The sequence below is a fragment of the Chroicocephalus ridibundus genome, chromosome 11, assembly GCF_963924245.1.
Source record: "Chroicocephalus ridibundus chromosome 11, bChrRid1.1, whole genome shotgun sequence".
Lineage (NCBI taxonomy): Eukaryota > Metazoa > Chordata > Aves > Charadriiformes > Laridae > Chroicocephalus > Chroicocephalus ridibundus.
In genome coordinates this window covers 21,980,118-21,997,133 of record NC_086294.1, presented here as the reverse complement: position 1 = coordinate 21,997,133, position 17,016 = coordinate 21,980,118, and the positions used below count along the sequence as shown (strand labels likewise).

The window sequence follows — 17,016 nt, the reverse complement described above, 5'->3', positions numbered from 1 at the left end:
GCCCGGGGAGGGCGGGGAGTGCGCGCGCGCCTCCCGGCGGGCTTTGCGCGCGGCTCCGCCCCCCGTCCCTCGGGCCGGGAGGGGAAGATGGCGGCGGGGACGGGCAGTGAGTGCGGGGCCCGTCGGGAGAGGCGGCGGGGACCGGGTGGGCGGCGGAGAGGGAGCGGCGGCGGGGCCGGAGCGGTGGGGAGGGAGCAGGGGAACTTCCTGAGGAGAATTGAGCGGGGCCGAAGGGAGGGGGCGGGGCCTACGGTGGCGCGAGGGAGGGTGGGGCCAACGGACGCGGGGAGGGGCGGGGCTACAGGTGTGTGGCGGGGGGAGGGGGCGGGGCTAGGGAGGCGGGGCGGGGGCGCTCCCGGCGCGGCGGGCCCCTGCACTCCCTCCCCTCTCCCGGCAGAGCACAAGCTGCTGAGCGCCGGCCCCACGGAGCCCTGGTCCATCCGCGAGAAGCTCTGCCTGGCCTCCTCCGTCATGCGGAGCGGGGACCAGAACTGGTAAGGGAGGGGTCGCGGCGAGGGGCCTGTCCCGGTGCTGCTCCGCCTTCGGTGCGCACAGGCACCGGGCCCGCTCCCAGGGCTGTGTGCCGTACCGGTGTGTGGCTTTTCACCGTGCCGGTTGGCTGGGTTCATCATAAACACTTCCGCTTTCTGTGCGCTCTCTGTACAAAACAACGTTGGGCCACCAAAGATAAGATGTTACAGGCATACCTTGACAATCCTTTGGCTTCTTTCGTAACTACCACGTGAACACAGAAGTGTGTTAATCAGAACAAAGACTAACTTTATTCCAACATAAATTGGAAGACGTGAGTTGTAGTCAAGAAGGATATGTGATAACAAGACTCCTGTGTGTTGCTTCTGCACTTACAACTCTGTTTTGCTGCCTTTTTCTCCTCACCAAAGTAAAGTTTTTGTGGAGACATAATGCTCACACATAATATCATCAGAAGCTAGAAACTTGCTTTCCAAAGCAAGGAAGTGAAGCTGTTGTTTATTAGGAGCAGGCAAATATTTTTTAGTCCAAAGCCTGTACTTGAATAATTCCCAAATGTAACAATTCTGTTTTGTCATGTTTATTGTGTTTATGGGGGCTATTCAGTGCTGAATGTCAAGACAGGTCAGCGTCTTTTCTCTGTGTGTTGGTTGGGGAAGAAAGTAAGTTGACAGTGACGTACCATTTCTCTCTGTAGGGTCTCAGTCAGCAGAGCTATCAAACCTTTTGCAGAGCCAGGACGCCCACCAGACTGGTTTTCCCAAAAGGTGAGATACTGACACTTGAATCTTGGAAACGAGCAAATTCTGCATGGGATATGTAAGCTGCCTAAGAGGATGTATTTCTTGTTTTTTAAAAAAGATAGCAAAACTAATTTTTAAAAAATCAATTTCCTTTAAATTAGATTAAATACTTCTTCCTGTTTCTGAAATTAAATTAGAGCTTACAGTACAGTTGGGTAAAGTTAAGAAAAAGACGAGGATGATCAAATATGTGAAACAGCTTCCTTGTAAGGGATGGCTAAGTAAGGTAGAACCCTTAACGTAAAAACGAGATAAGTAACAGGAATAGAACAGATGTCTGCACAATCAGAAGTGGCATCTTGAGGATGAGTAAGGATTAATCGTTCAGTGCTTTGTCCAGTACAAGATTTAGAGTATGTTAAGTAAGACTAACAGGAGACAGGTTCAAAGCAAACCAAAAGAGATTGTTCTTCACCAGGCAAGTAATTAAGCTGTGGCATTCCTTGCCCCAGGAATTTGTGGATGCCCATGTATTTTGGTGTGTCCTGCTGTTTGGCAAGCGCCTGGGATTTTTGTTGTATAAGGGACAGAAAGAGATTAAGAGAATCAAGGGAGGAGAAGCTGAGGTTTTTATGTTGCTTGCTGTTTCTGTTAAGCTATGAAACTGGCCTTGATATAACGATATTTTGTCTTCACCATTGAAATATTTTTGGTTTGTGTTCACAGACGGAAATGTTACAGCTACAGTTTTTCTAATCGTTGTTGCTTTGATTTCTAAATTGTTAATTGGGAGCGTCTGTTCTTTAGCTTTGTTTTGAAGATCAGCCTGGGCAGTGCGAGAGTGAAAGAGTGGATATGCTTCCTCCCTTTGAGCTACACTAAGTTATAGCCGTGGGGGAAATGCTGGAGAAGGCTGTCCGTTATGTTCATAAAGCATTAGACCTCTGAAATAGGAGTAAGTGCCCTGTAGGCTTTGTTGATAGGCGTTTGCTGATGCTGACTCTTCATCATCCTCTGACTTTCTTTGTTTCTTCTTAGCACTGTGCATCTCAGTATTCAGAGCTCTTGGAGACTACAGAGACCCCTAAGTGAGTACAAAGTCTGAAGCAAGTGCGGTCTGCAGGAATTTTGGGTGGACTTGTTAGTTCTTACAGCAAAGGACTTGATAGCGCTCCTCCCAAAAGGAGCGCACAGGAATGAGGAAATTCAGTTGTGATAGCGGGCGTGGGTGAACAGCGGGATCAGGGTATGGCAGGTGGGGGAGATTGGCAAGCCCAGGGTATTTTTTAGAAGTTGTTTCCCGTATTTCCTTATCTTGTCTCCTTTTTTTCATAAGACCCAAGTATTTCAGTATTACATGGTTCTAAAACTGGTCACCGTGTACTTATTAGTGTCTTCCATATGCTACTACAATGTATGTCATTGCAATACGTGGCAGGGTAATTGGGGCCCCTTTGCCACAGCTCCATTTGTAAGAGTTGTGGTGTGAATTTGAGGACTTAATGCAGCAAAAAGAAACATTTATTTGGCTGGAATAAAACACTACATTTTAGTCTTATTGATCAGAAGCTTTGCACATAAAATTATCATTCAGAATAGGGGTAGAGAAGGGGTTGTGAGAAGGGAAATGTTCTGTGTTCATCTCTGTTTTGCAGTGGTTTCTTATAATTTTCTTATCAATGCTATCACAACAGCTTTGTGGTCTCAGATATTTATCACTCCTAAATCCACGCGTTTTGGTTTCAGACTTCATATCAAGTCAAATTAAATTAAAGGCAGGATGTTTAAAAGTAATACTTGTTTGCGATAGTGATGAATGATCTTCAGCACTAGAGTCGCAAGGACAAAGGACTTAATAGAGTTATTGAGGAAAAAAAAATAGATGTTTGTTCATGGGTACTAAGAATCTTCTCTGAAGTTGAATGATTGATTTTTTTCAGGTTGAGAATTTGCAGTGGGCTTGTATCATTGTTCTATTCCTGAAGTCTTTAACACTGGGTACATTTAGGAATTAGCTAAACTTTTCAGAAGAGATTGTTTGAACATCGTGCTGTCCAATATCATTTAAGAGAAACTGGAAGAGGAGGTTGATTATTTTTTTTGTGCATGCTTGTATCAGGAATGACGACAGCAGCCATTTATGTAGAGAGTACTGTGTTTCCTGTCTGAACTGTTTAGTTTTCCTCTTTTGTATAGGAGAAAACGTGGTGAGAAGGGAGAAGTTGTGGAAACTGTGGAAGATGTTATTGTGCGGAAACTGACTGCAGAACGAGTTGAGGAGTTGAAGAAAATTATTAAAGAAACACAGGAGAAATACAGGTGTGTTGCAGAGCCATTAAGCTGTGGTGCACCTGAGAGTCCCGTCTTGAAAAAGAGGCCTAAGTGGGATGGAGCTTGGGGTGAAAATGCTGCTTAGGACGTATTGTTCAGTGATGAGTGAGTAAGAAGATTTTCTGATTACAGGCAACTCAAGAAGGATGCAGAGCTGATCCAGGCTGGACACATGGATAACAGACTGGAGGAGCTGTGCAATGAGATTATGATGTGGGTTATTTAATTATTTCCATCTTGTGCTTTCTTCTGAGATTGTAGTTGCCTGTCACTGTGTTTGTCAGACACCTCTGGCTCCACGTTCACTGGGAGAGAGAAACAGGGCAGCTGGGCAGATGCTTTGGCCTCGGAGGGCAGACTTAGTTTAGATTGGGGGGCACCAGCTTGTGTGGAACATCGTTTGGAGTTTCTCAGTGGAGAGCTTGGTGATGGCTTGCAATGTTGTGCTTGCCTCCTCCGTTTTGATAATCAGCTGGAAGTGAGATTTTCTGCCAGGTGTGGTGTTCTCTGACTGGCCTCTGACTCTGCTTCCCTCCTCAGAGGGTTTGAGCCTCAGTCCCCACAGGCCGGTCACTGTTGTCTGGAGATAATGGGCTGGGGGTCAGTAAACTGCAGGAGGAACTAAGGGAAGTGGGACGCTGTGTGACAGTAGGTTTTGGTTCTGTATACAGAAAGAAAAAAATGGAAGAGGAGGAGGCAGAAGTCAAGAGGAAGGCTACAGATGCTGCTTATCAGGGTAAGCTGGAAATGAGCTGCTTTACTCCTCCTCAGAGAGAGATGCGTATGTTCTTAGGAACATTTGGGAAATACTTAAGTCCTGTTAAGACCTGTTCAGGAAGAATTCCTTGACCCTAGGAGTTAGAAAGAAAGATGATACTCTCTTTCCAGTACTGTTATTTGTAACAGGGCAAAATGCAGAGTCTTCTGAGAAGGGAACAAATTCTGTAGAAAAGGTATATCTAAGAGAAGGCAGGATTAGCAGGAACTCTCTGCTAGAATGTCAGGCTTTTCACCCCTTTAATTTTCCCTGTAGTTTTACTGTTGTCTGAAGATAAAAGGAAGAGAGATTTGTTCTGAGTGTTTAATTAATTTCTAATTCTTGGGACAATTCAGTGAACTAAACTGCCAGTGCTGGGAGGTGATGAATACCCAGCTGTATTATTTGTGAACTGAGCCTGGTGTGGTGCAAGAAATTCCTACAATATAAATTGCTTTCTTAGGGTTCTTTAGGATAAAGTCAGAGGTAACTCTCGGGGACTGTCCAAGATGGAGTCAGGGAATCTCACTTATTTTTTCTGTTCTCTTCCAGCTCGTCAGGCCATTAAGAATCCGCCACGACGATTAACGGGTGTGATGGTTCGCTCCCCTGCAGGCTCAACCTCCCCTGGGGGAGAATATGCTCTGGGAGATCTGTCTCAGCCCGCTGTGGATGAGGCCAGTCCAGGGGTAAGGATGCTTCCCGTGGTAAGAGGGGAAGACCAGCTTGGGTCGTGGGGCTCCGTGTCCATCATGGAACAAGAGCCTGGGGAGAAGCCTTTGCCTTGTTTTGCAGACTTTTCGCTGTGGTAGTGCTTTAGTGTGGCTGATGTACAGTGCTGCTCGAGATACGTGTCCTCTTCCATGTCTGTGATGATCAGGCGCCCGGATCAAAGGCTATGTAGGGGCGTCAGTGGGTTGTCCAGGCAGTCTTCTGTGTGTGCCTGGGCAATGGCACTCCAGGGCAGGGAAAGGGTGAAAGCATATGCCTGGAGTAGGTGTAGCGAGTGAATGGAGTAGGTGTCTGTGGTGTGCTGGATCAATGCTCTTGGGGGAAGGAGCAAGTGGGGCTAGTCCGTGTGGTGGAGTGTGGCTTTGAACAGTGTGGTTTTTCTCTTTCTCAGGTCACTCCAGGGACATTGCCCAGCACCCCAGTTGCCTCCTTCATTGGAATCCCTGACACCCCTCCAGGCTCTGCTCCCCTGGATGCCCCCATGACCCCAGTCACTGATGATTCACCCCAGAAAAAGATGCTAGGACAAAAAGCAACTCCGCCTCCTTCCCCTCTGCTCTCAGAGCTGCTGAAGAAGGGCAGTCTCCTGCCCACAAGCCCCAGGCTGGTATGGAGCTCTCTGCTCATATATGCAAGCACACAAACAATTTGCTCCAGACTCTCCCACTGAAAAAGGGGGAGCTGCAAAGGCTTCTTAAAAACATAGTTTTTGTGACAGTCCCAACAGAAGTGATATCTGAGAGAAATAATTACCCCTGTGAGCCACGGAGATGGGACCCTTTCCCAGCAGTCCTGTGGGCGCAGGACTGCAGGATTCGTTCAGCACACAGGACTGGCTGTCTCCCTTCAGTTGTAAGGAGTTGGAGTTGCAGGTTTTGCTAGGGGAAATTGTTTTCCCCAGGGGAGGGGGCGTGTTAGTCAGCATCATCCTGAGTGGTCTCCATGGAGGTGTTCTTCGTGATACCTACTTTGGGCTCACAATTCGTCTTTACGTATTGGCAGGAAGTTGAGTTTCAATATTTGTAATGGGTCTTAGCACAGGAGTACGCAGTCCTTTAATGGGGTTTATGGCCGATGTTGAAGTGCTTCAGTCTTCTCGTAGTTGTAGACAGTTACTGAAATCACTGTGATGACAAGCCATTTTGACCTTTGTGGTGTTAGAGACTCTGGAAGTCTCAGGAGGGCAACCACTGCTGACACCGTTCAGAGCCCAGTCTGAAAATGGCAGCCATCAGCCTGCCTGTGGCACGAATTCCCCGTGTTAGTGCTTGTGTGATGGAATAGGAGTATTGCTGTTGACTTTCTAGTAGTCAGATATGGGGTCTTTTCTATTTGTTAGCTCGGGTAAATGGTGCATGGGTTCTGTGTTTGCAGGGTGCAATGTAACACAGGAAAGATGATGGGTGTGAAAGACTGGGTTTTCATTCTACCAGCAGGACTGTTTTATATCTGCTTCAAGGTCCATCACAGGTTTACTGTGTGGCCTTTGATAGAGTTACTTTCCATCTTGGTGCTTCATTTTCCCTCAGCTCAAAATAAGGGATAATTCCATGCCATCTCAGGGGTGTATCTGGATACTCAGGCTGGTACGTTTAAAGGATTGTGAGATCCTTGAGCAGAGGAACGAACGTAGAGCAAATGACGTATTTGGCCTAACTTCAAAAGAAGGTGGCACGGCAGCTGTGTCGTAGCTGAAGAATAACAACTAGTTTCAGGGTGTCATGTTGTGCACTGGCATAAGGGGCCTCAGGCAGGGAGTAGACGGGACAAAAAGCCCAGAAGAAATGCTGAGACAGCAAATGATGGACATATTCATGAAGGTGCCTATCTGGCAGAGAATCACTGGTGTGATGGTTTCTCCAGGAACTTCAGCTGTGTCCTCTTTGGCAGGTTGGTGAAAGCGAAATGGCAGTGGCTTCTGGTCACATGAACAGCTCGGGAGTCCTGCTGGAGGTAGGAAGCGTCCTTCCAGTGCTGCACAGTGGGGAAATGCAGTCGGCACCTGGTGCTGTCCCTGCATCTCCTGCTGCTTCAGGTAACTCAGGACTCTCCCTGTACAGTTCTCCCTCCAGGTGTCCCTTCAGACTATTCTATGAATTTTCTTTGGAGAGAGATAAAGGACATCTAGCCTAGCTTATTTATGAGTTATGTTCCTATTTCTGTACCCCTGTCACTCTCTCCCCTACTTTTTTTTAAGAATAATCTAATCCTTACAGAAGAAAGAGTGCCTTCATCTAGAACTACTGAAACAATTAGACTTGATTCGATCCTGGTCCATGCGTTCTAGTTTTCCGGTTTTGACACCAGGCATTTCAGTGTGGAAAGGAAGGGTCAGTTGAGGGGGAGTTGGGGGAAAATTAGTCTAGTATCTGATTCCCAATGTGTCAAACCACAGCTCCCTGTGAATCTGGAGGACTCATGTGTCTTTACCTCTGCTTTAGTTTAGAGAGCTGTTGAGGGTTAGACCACAGTGGACTGTGGGCTCCAGAGCAAGTTCCACAGAGTGGGGTGAGAGGGACAGTGCAAGGGTCTTTGCATGGGCCCACATCAGAGCAACCTGCCAAAGGCACTGCTAACCAGTGGTGCAGTCACATTGTCTGCAACTGAGGATTTATGCCATTCATTCATATATAATTCCGTACAAATAATCTCACTTTCGTTATCCCTGTCTATTCTTTAAGACCTGTTAATTTGATCCAGACAGTTCAGTTAAATTCAGACTGGAAGTTACAGCTAAGATGTGTGGCAACCTTTGATACAAGAGGAATTCTTCAGGAAACCTCTGCAAAGAGATCCCCTCTGCTCCCTTCCAGCTCCTGTGATGACTGTTTGTCTTGGCTTACCTTGTGTGGCTCTCTCGGCACTGTTTTTCAGATTTCCCGTAATTGTATTGGGATGAGCCTTTGGAAGGGCATCTCTGCATGTGTGGCTTAGCCTGTCCAGCCCTTACATTGAACACAGTGTCCCATACTCTGCATGATCCTGTCTCAGACTGCACACACAAGGAGTTGTGCGTTTTTGGTGCAGGTTCTCCATATAGCTTTTGGGACTGTTTATAGGTATTTCTCAGTGTCTTTTCCCAGAAGAAGCCACCAGACAGTGAAGAGCCCAGTGGTGGCTTTGTGGACTTCAGTGGTGGCTGCTTCTTGCTCATGTGCCTTTCCCTTCTACTCTCTGTTAGGTGCTCCTACGCTTTCCCGGCTTTTAGAAGCTGGTCCTGCACAGTTCACCTCACCTCTTGCTTCCTTCTCCGCTGTTGCCAGCGAACCTCCAGCTAAGCTCCTGCCACCCCCCGTAGAGCCTGTGCCTCAGGCAACCATTGTCATGATGCCCACGCTGTCAGCACCATCCGTTGTGCCACCAGCTGCAGCTCCAGAAAGCGTAGCCACAGGTGCGTTCCTGAACTACGCACTCGTAGGTCATGCACTGCTGGAAAGCAGAACTTCCCTTGGGATCAGCACCCAGCGAGCTCTCAGCTGGCCGTTTATCAGCTCAGACTCACCCTCCTTGCTGAAAGGACGGTCATGGCTGGGCTCTGGAGTAAACAGATGGTTTAAAACAGGATTTGCTGGGTGGGGGTGGGGGTGCTAATGGTATGTTGCTGGATTGTGGTTCAAGGGCTGGAATCTCACTTTGTCTCTACTGTGGGAAAGCAAACCCATAATTGTCTTTCATTTTCCTAAGCCATGCTGTTGTGGGTGGACCCGGGATACTTGCGGTTAGTGCTTGGTCTTACCCACTGCGGTATTTGTTTATGTGGGCGTGACTTCTCCAGATCGGTCTCTGATTGTCATTCTCATCCTTGTGCAGTGAGCCAGCCAGAAGCCTGTGTTTCCATGGAGGCAGTATCTGATTCCCATACTGTGACAGTATCCATGGACAGCAGTGAAATATCCATGATCATTGATTCCATCAAGAAAGAGTGCCTGGGTTCTGGGGCTGGCAGCACTGCAGGGTCTTCCAAAGATCACTGCATAGATGGGAAAGAAGACCTGGATTTGGCTGAGAAAATGGATATTGCAGTGTCCTATACGGGGGAAGAGCTGGACTTCGATACAGTTGGAAATATTATAGCCATCATTGAGGACAAGGTAAATGAGCAAAGCAGAGTGCCAGTGCCTTTTGCTCCACATCTAGTTTGGTTAATCTCAAGTGATCGCTGTTCACCAATTTAGATAGCTTAAACAAGTACGAAGTAACTGTTCCAAAATGCACGTTTTTAACCATCGTTGTCCAGATCAATAGCAAATGATCCTACGACACCACTGCTGCCCATCTGCCACATTTAGCCTGGTGCTCCTTCAGAGTGCAGAAAGGAATCTCTTTTCTACCTCATGTTGGGTAGGGATTGGGTCACATCTCTGGCAGACAAATGAGCCCTGCTTTACTTCCAAGAGTGCTGTATTCCTGAAACTGAAGCTCCACAGGAGACTCCCACAGGGAGTGATACGGGTCTGCCTGCGAAAGGCAACTTTGTAAACCCAGTACACCGGGTTTTCCACAGTTTTCTCATTACCAAGTATCATGAATATTTTTTTAATCCCTCTTTCTGACTTCAGCCTGCACTGCTGTGTGTTTGTTTTGGCAATAAAGGTAGATGACCACCCTGAAGTTCTGGATGCAGCAGTCGTCGAAGCTGCTCTGTCTTCTTTCTGTGAAGATACTGATGACCCTCAGACCCTGCCTGGCCCATGGGAACACTCAATTCGTCAGGAGCATGAGAAACAGGCCCAGATACCCCAAGTATCTGTGACTGTGAAGCAGGAGAGACTGGAGTGTGAGGAGCCAGAGGCAAAGGGAATTCGAGACCTAATGGGCATTGGAGAGCTGGGATCGGAAATAAAGACAGAACCTGCAGAGCAGGAGCAGAATCAGCTGGGCTCTGAGGAAACTGTACCAGCAGCTGCAAGAGCGACAGAAACACCAGAGCTTAGAAGTCAAGAGGTAGAAGAGGATCAAAGAGCAGCTGTAGCAGCAGCAGAGACTTCTGAAATTGAGATAGAATCGGCCAAGGGAGAAGATGCAGTGCACAGTACAGTGAAGATAGAGGTATGTGAGTAGAGAGGCTCTCTGGAACTGGTGTGGGGAAAGAAAGGAGCAGTTGTGGCAGGTAGGAAAGAGGTTTAGAGGAAGGATGACTGCTGGGTTGAAGGTGACCCTTCAATGAATGTGCCTTGACTGTTTTTGTGGGAGTCGTGCTGCTGATCTGTTCGATCTGCAGAGAAGCGCTCTGCTTTAGGCAGTACCTTTATGTATCTTCCCCCGCCCATGTGCAGAATCGCTGTTGGGAAGGTGCTCAGGGAACTTTGTTGCATTCAGTTAGCTCAGGCTGAGTGAGATGTGCCCACACCTTCACTGAAGTAAGCTGACACAAACATCTAGATTTGTGCATTTCTCTTCCCTCCAGACCCCACCTGATGATGATTCATCCCCTCCACAAGTCCCAAATGTGAGTGAAGACTCCTCACAGGCTGATGTTCAGCACAAATTTGAGCTGTCAGGTAACTTAATTCAGCTAGGAAATCTTTTACATGCAACATTGTTAGCTGGATAGATGTCAGTGATCTGGTTCAGGTTTTTTGGGGAGGAGGGAGAAAAGGTATGTGTAGGAACAGTGGTAATTACTGCAGGGCAGTAGGCATCGGTGCAGGAGCTTGTGTGGGAAAGACTGCTTTGGAGAATCAACCTTTCTGCTCTTCTTTCTTTCTTTCACAGAGTCAATGAAGGAGGAGGCCCAAGCCCTGTTTAGGAGTCAGATGAAGGTAATTCTGCCTTGGTTGTAGTCATCTTGAGTTTATTAGTAACATCTCACTGCTGCTGCTTCACGTGCTGAAAAGCAAAGCTTGCATTCAGCTTTCTGCACTGAGAATTGGTCGGTCGGAAGTCGGAGCTAAAGGGGAGATCGGTTCAGGCACTAAAGCTGTTTGTGCGTGTGTTTCTGTTTCTGCAGTGGGAGGCAGGGCAGGGTAGAATGACTAGGATTTTGTGAAAGTGCCTGTACAGTTAGCAGCAGCCGTAGCAAGAAAATGACTTTGCTTGCAGAACCATAGTTGCTTTGGAGGCTCTGAGCTGCTGCTTTAGCTGGCTGTGCAGGCTCATGAACTCTGTGTTTCAGGATGGGCAGGGTGAAGAGGATGATGAGGATGGTGCCAGTGAGGCTGCTAGTTTGGAGGAACCCAAAGAAGAAGATCAGGGTGAGGGATATCTATCGGAGATGGATAACGAACCTCCTGTGAGTGAGAGCGATGATGGCTTCAGTGTCCATAACGCACCTTTGCAGTCTCACACGCTCGCCGACTCCATCCCCAGCAGCCCGGCCTCCTCACAGTTGTGAGTATCAGCGAAGCTCTCAGGCACACAGGTGCAAAGCCCGGGCTAGTTTGTGGAGGGACTGTAGGATTTTCATTTCTGCTTTGCTGACTCAGTGGGTCTGCAGCGGGAATTGTTGATGATTTGTCTGGTTCTCCATGCTTACAAGTGCGAGTGTACAGACAGCGCCATAGTACCAGGTCCCTTTTATTTTCTTGCTGTCTTTGGCATGGATTTTCGTAGGCATGTCAAAGGCAAAATGAACTGTAAGGTCTCTGCTCCGAGGCAGTATGCAGACTCCTGAAGGAAGTCCTATTCTTTTCTTCCCAGCTCAGTGTGCAGTGAGGACCAGGAAGCAATACAGGCCCAGAAGATCTGGAAGAAAGCCATCATGCTAGTTTGGAGAGCAGCAGCTAATCACAGGTGAGTTTGATATCTTGAGAACTGGCAGAAAGAAGTGACTAATCCAAGACAAGTCTCCACTCTCCCATCTCAGAGACTCATCTGTCTTGGTACCGGGAGATGATGAATCATATTGTTACTGGTAGCAGACGAATAAACATGAGAGCATGAAACAAATATTTACCAGCAAGGACAGCCCCTAAACAGACTCCTTCTCTCTGCAGGTACGCCAACGTCTTCCTGCAGCCCGTAACTGACGATATAGCACCAGGCTACCACAGTATTGTGCAGAGGTGAGTCTCAGCAGTCTTCTCTCATTAGAGCTCTGTATATTTGCATATTTGTGTAGGGATTTCTGTCAGGAACGATGTAGTTTCTGGCTGCTGTGCAGACTGCAAGACTTGGAAAATTATTTTTTTTCTGGCGTGATTCAGTCAGAAACAGGTTTCCCCAAGAAAAGGGACTTCACACAACTCTCTCTTTGAGTGAAGTACACTGACTTACTAGAGCATTATCTGTAAGGTGGTGTGTGACTGGTTTACTTCTCTCAGTTTCTATCCAAGGGTAGGATTTAATCCTTGAAATTCCAAATACCTATCTTCTTTAGTCAGCATTTTTTTACTGTCCTGAGTAGTGGACTCTTCACCATAATCCCCTGGTAGCCCTGGAAATCTCCTAAACAGTTCAGTGGCTGCAGCTCAAGCTCCTTAGTGTCTCCTTCAGCGGTGCCTGGAGAACGTAAATGCCTTTCCCGAGGCGTCTCTCACACCATTGTTACCATTCATGGTAACTGCTGGACGGCTTGTGTCTTCTGACCTGAGACCTTGGTACCCAGGAACACAGCCTGTGTGGGGAGAACCTATTGGCTGAATTAAATAGATGGCCTAATGAGAAATGTTATGGACCAAGGGCTGTTCACAAGAGAGTGGGGAAAGTGATAAATATTTCTGTTGCTGTTTTGACTGCATTTCTTTCATAGGCCAATGGATTTATCTACCATCAAAAAGAACATTGAGAATGGTCTGATACGAACCACAGCTGAGTTCCAGCGTGATATTATGCTGATGTTTCAAAATGCAGTTATGTACAACAGCTCTGACCATGATGTGTACCACATGGCTGTGGAGATGCAGCGAGACGTCCTGGAGCAGATCCAGGTAAAGTACTGAGCTGAGGCCAGTGCAGGACAGAGCATCTGCCTTGGTCCGTAGGTACGGGAAAGGCTTCTGGATGTGAGACCACAGTTTCACTCACAGTGGCTTTGAATGAAGTAGTGCTACCTTTTCCTGCATCTCTTGTGCTAGATCAAGTGTTTGTGGTGAACTGGATTGTGGATAAGGTAAAACTAATGCAGCAAAATGTTTTTTAGGTTCAGCCCAGACCAATTTCAAATCTAGTTTCCTTCAGGGAAATGCTTAGGCCAGCAAGAACCAGGGTGTGGTTCAGGAACAGAAACAAGCAACAAGAACGGTGAATGACAGGGGACGCGGTTCCTTCTTTCGGTGGCTGTGCTGGTTTATGCTGGTGTGAAGTGTCCGTGGAACAGTGTCCTGTGAATATATGCCATTCAAAATTTCTTGTGAAGTAGGATGTCCCAACTGGCAGGGCTAACAGAGTTTGAACTGGAGTATTGTAGTTCCTCAGGACTTGTGGCTTCTGAGGTAAATTGGGGAACTTATTCTGAGCAGCAGACAAGGAACTGAAACTGCCTCTGACCCAATCATTCCCAGTCTGTGGTTTGTGATAGTTCACTGACACACGCTAACTGAGCTTGTGTTGCCTGTGGATCTTAACGGAGTGTGGTTTTCTTGCAGCAATTTCTGGCCACGCAGCTGATCATGCAAACATCGGAGTCAGGGATCAGTGCAAAGAGCCTGCGTGGGCGAGACTCCACTCGCAAGCAAGATGCTTCGGAGAAGGTGAGAATGCTGCACCCTGTGGAAGGGCACTTGGTATGTTTTGAAGAATCCCAAGATACTGCACGAAGTTCCCATACCAAAGACAGGCAGAATGTTCTTTGAGATTGCAGTAGGTCCGGGATTTTCATGTGGAGAAATTTTTCTTTAAATGTGTCGATGGATGAGATTTCATCTCTGGAGCTGTGTGTCATCCCAGAGGCAGGTCTCGGGAGGTTTTTTTCTGTAATCCCAATAGTTCTGTTCCCTGTTTTTAAAAACAGGTGATGAAAACTGTGGGGAAGTGAACAGAGTATCGGAAGAGGCGTGATGTGGCAGGAAGGTGAAGGTGTAGAGAATTAGAAGACTAGCCTCTGCTGTGTTCTTCACTTCCTAGTTAGATTTTTAGAACCAGGGAATCACTCCAGTCTGGTTTGCTGTGTAAAACACACCAGGGAACCTTTGACTTCTGCACTGATCTGGACTAATAGCCATGTAGGTTGGTTTGGTTTTTTCCTTATGTGAAGACACATCCAGACTTGATTAAGTGGCCTCAAGTGCTTTCAGCTGGTGCACACAACATTGTGACAGCAAGGACCGCCTGCTTAGTTCTGGTGGCAACTGCACGGTGCAGAAATTGTTTGGTAGACCAGGCGTTGCCACGGCTGAGGAGGGAATATCCCTTTCCTAGCATTCTGACTCTTGCAGTATCCCTCTTTTGTCCATTTTAATGTTCCTGCTGCATAAGGCTGATGCCATGCGGGATGGGGAGCGGGGCACATGTTTCTCTATGCTCATGCGTGGGCTCAGTGCTTCTGTGTGGTGTGTGCATCTCTGTATCTGATATCTGATGAGTCCTTCTGTTTGGCCTTTTAACAGGACAGTGTGCCAATGGGCTCTCCTGCCTTCCTTCTCTCTCTCTTTGTAAGTATTGAAAGGCTCCAGCAGGTACTGCAGTACTGCTGGCAGTGTGCTCTGCTCCTTGTCTGGGTGATCACTGCGCTGTCACAGCATCCTTAGCATTGCCGCGGTGTGTGTTTAACTTAACGGGCTGTACAACTGTGATCATTAGAGAAGAAACATCTCCGTTCTTTATTCTCAGCGTGGGTGAGTGGGAGGGGCTTCACTCTTTTCTTCTGGTTCCAAGTGTTCTCGTTTTGTCATCTGCCTTTGCTTTTTTCCTCAACGTCTCTCCTGCTTTCTTTCCGTGTAAGTGGGAAGACAGACCAAGTGGTGCCGTACTGTAGTTCTTGCATCTCTCGTGTTTATGCAGCTGCCCCTTCCGCACATTCGAGACAGTACAAAGGGTCTTGGGAAAGTGAGGAGTCAGCCGTGTGCTCCTTTATCATTCGTGGTCCAGAAAGGAAATAAGATACTCTGCAGAAATACCTTGTTCTCTGCCTCTGGTGATCTGGAAGTGTTTGGAAAAATATTCCCTCTGGGAAAACCCCAAGTCTCTGAGTTGCGGGGAGGAGAGAGGGGAGGAAGATGGAGAGTTGTTTTTTTCTCTCGCACATATCTAAAGACAGAGGAGTACTCCGGGAGAGTCAGCATGTCAGCCAGAGGGAGAGGGCAGCGGATCAAAGGAAGCTCTCAGCTCGCCTTCTGCTCATGGAAAGGAGCTGTGCGGAGAAACTAGGGAGCTAGTGCCAGGGTCACTCAACTGGAGGATCACTTCCCGTAGGGATCAGCAGCTGATAAGGTAGGTTAGTCAGCAGTTTCCTCTTCCCATCTTAAGAGCCAAGCTAGAATCTGCCACTTAGGAGAAAGCCTGCACTGTGCAGGCTCCAAAAGCATCTGTCTGGGCAAGAGCCTTGTTGCCTCTCTCTGCCCTGGCTGCCAGCAGCGCACAGAAATGCTGCAAATCCCAGTGCCTGTGCTGTGCCCAGGGTGAATTTTAGGCAGGTCTGCAGGCAGGCCTCCCCAGGCCTTCTTAGGGACAGCTTCCCTTTCTCCTGTTTGGAAGGCATGAAAAGTTGTTGCCAGATGCACAGTTCCTTACCTCCCCGAGTGCTGGAGGAAGCGTTTCGTGTGTAGGGTTGCATAACTAACTCTTTTTGTTTGCCTTGTGACTAGGATGGCGGCACCAGAGGGCGTCGCTGTGCCATCGAGGCAGACATGAAGATGAAGAAATGATGCTGCAGGCACCTGGCATGCCCAGCTGGAGTGCAAGCACGATGCGGTTAACAGCTCTTGGAAGAGGAAGAAAAGCTGCAGGTCCATTTCTGGGACCTGGACCACCTTCTTTGCTTGCCCCTCTGGAAAGCAGTGTGTCGTCGGAATGTGTAACCCAAAGAAAATTCCCTGGAGGGGAAGACTAGCCCCCCTGCCTGTTTTAGGGCAGTCGTCTTGGGCTTCATCAGTGTTCTGGTGTTAGCTAGCAGCTGGTGGCTCGTATGTACTGTAATGTGAAGTGTACAGATTTTTACTAGTGATGTGTAAATGTGTATGTATATTAAAGTCTGGGAACAAATCCAGGGTCCGGTGTGCAGTGTACTGAGCATCGCATCTCTCCGCAGTGAGGAACTCTGTTTTTGTACAAGCGTGCATACCTGTCTTGAGTATCTGCAAATATAACTCTCTTCCAGTTATCCATATAGCATACACGCATGGCAGAGCTTTGACGTTAGAGACAATCCATTAATCATGGGAATTGGATGGAGGGGAACGTTCCCTGCTTAAGTGTGTGAGAATATGGCACTGCTGTGATGGAACAGGAGATCTAACCATGAGAAAACCATGAGAAGTTGTATTCAACAGCCTTGTTGGAGTTTTCATTAAGATACCGGTATATTGAACCTTACGTTCTTTCCCCAGAGATTCGTAAAGGGTACGCTCGTCAGAGTGAAAATCTGTGATTCCAGCAGCTGTAGGCATAGCAGTACCTGGTTTCACATCTGAGCTTGTGAACTGCTTCTTTCTACTGGAAATTACAGTTCTTTTCCTCGGCAAGATGGACGGTTAACTGAGGTTTAAGTTCTCTGTGACAATTTTCAAGTTGCCGTCTTATTTTCTGCTCATACGACCTGTGAGCTTGCCTATTTTCTGCCCCCATGACCTTCCAGAGGAAAAAAAGCCAAAACCAACAAACATTATCCTTCCCGATGCTTGCAGCAGCTGGGAGTAGTGTACAGGGTGCAGCTCTCTGAGACACAAGTTGCAGGAAACTTGAGTTATTGCGATTAAGAGCAGAGGGATTCTTACCTTACTTTGATTTTCACAAGTTTTGTGTTGAAATTGGTTGAGCCTGCTGTATGGAGTCTCATGTTTGGCTCGGGTATATTTCCACCAAGAGTCACTCTATATTGATGCTAGAGATGTATCCTTTGATACTATCATTTGATGCTAGAAGTGT

At 47.6% G+C, this 17,016-nt stretch overlaps 1 protein-coding gene across 6 annotated transcripts; it reads left to right on the top strand.

The window, feature by feature from the left end:
• The first annotated feature begins 21 nt into the window (after positions 1 to 21).
• Positions 22 to 16,138, top strand: BRD8 (bromodomain containing 8). Of its 6 annotated transcripts, XR_010072876.1 has the most exons (23): positions 22 to 106; positions 398 to 494; positions 1,190 to 1,259; positions 2,274 to 2,323; positions 3,432 to 3,554; positions 3,699 to 3,779; positions 4,238 to 4,302; positions 4,876 to 5,012; positions 5,447 to 5,662; positions 6,946 to 7,090; positions 8,237 to 8,446; positions 8,866 to 9,146; positions 9,649 to 10,104; positions 10,463 to 10,556; positions 10,771 to 10,817; positions 11,171 to 11,385; positions 11,695 to 11,787; positions 11,991 to 12,059; positions 12,746 to 12,923; positions 13,581 to 13,718; positions 14,541 to 14,585; positions 15,187 to 15,363; positions 15,738 to 16,138. XR_010072876.1 is itself a non-coding variant. In XM_063348730.1 (22 exons), exons 1-22 carry the CDS (start codon positions 88 to 90, stop codon positions 15,795 to 15,797), a joined length of 2,856 nt encoding a protein of 951 aa, XP_063204800.1. In that variant the 5' UTR covers positions 22 to 87; the 3' UTR covers positions 15,798 to 16,138. The 6 variants fall into 6 exon arrangements, 5 of the variants coding, with proteins under 5 accessions (XP_063204800.1, XP_063204797.1, XP_063204799.1 ...); XM_063348730.1 differs by lacking the exon at positions 15,187 to 15,363 and having other exon boundaries at positions 13,581 to 13,685; XM_063348727.1 differs by having other exon boundaries at positions 13,581 to 13,685; positions 15,187 to 16,138.
• The last annotated feature ends 878 nt before the right edge of the window (positions 16,139 to 17,016 follow it).

Excerpts from the sequence above, each read along its gene's own strand:
- BRD8 (XM_063348726.1), top strand. Across the intron at positions 9,147-9,648 it reads TAGCCATCATTGAGGACAAG|GTAGATGACCACCCTGAAGT; the intron begins GTAAATGAGCAA and ends TTGGCAATAAAG. Across the intron at positions 14,586-15,186 it reads CCTTCCTTCTCTCTCTCTTT|ACAGAGGAGTACTCCGGGAG; the intron begins GTAAGTATTGAA and ends ACATATCTAAAG.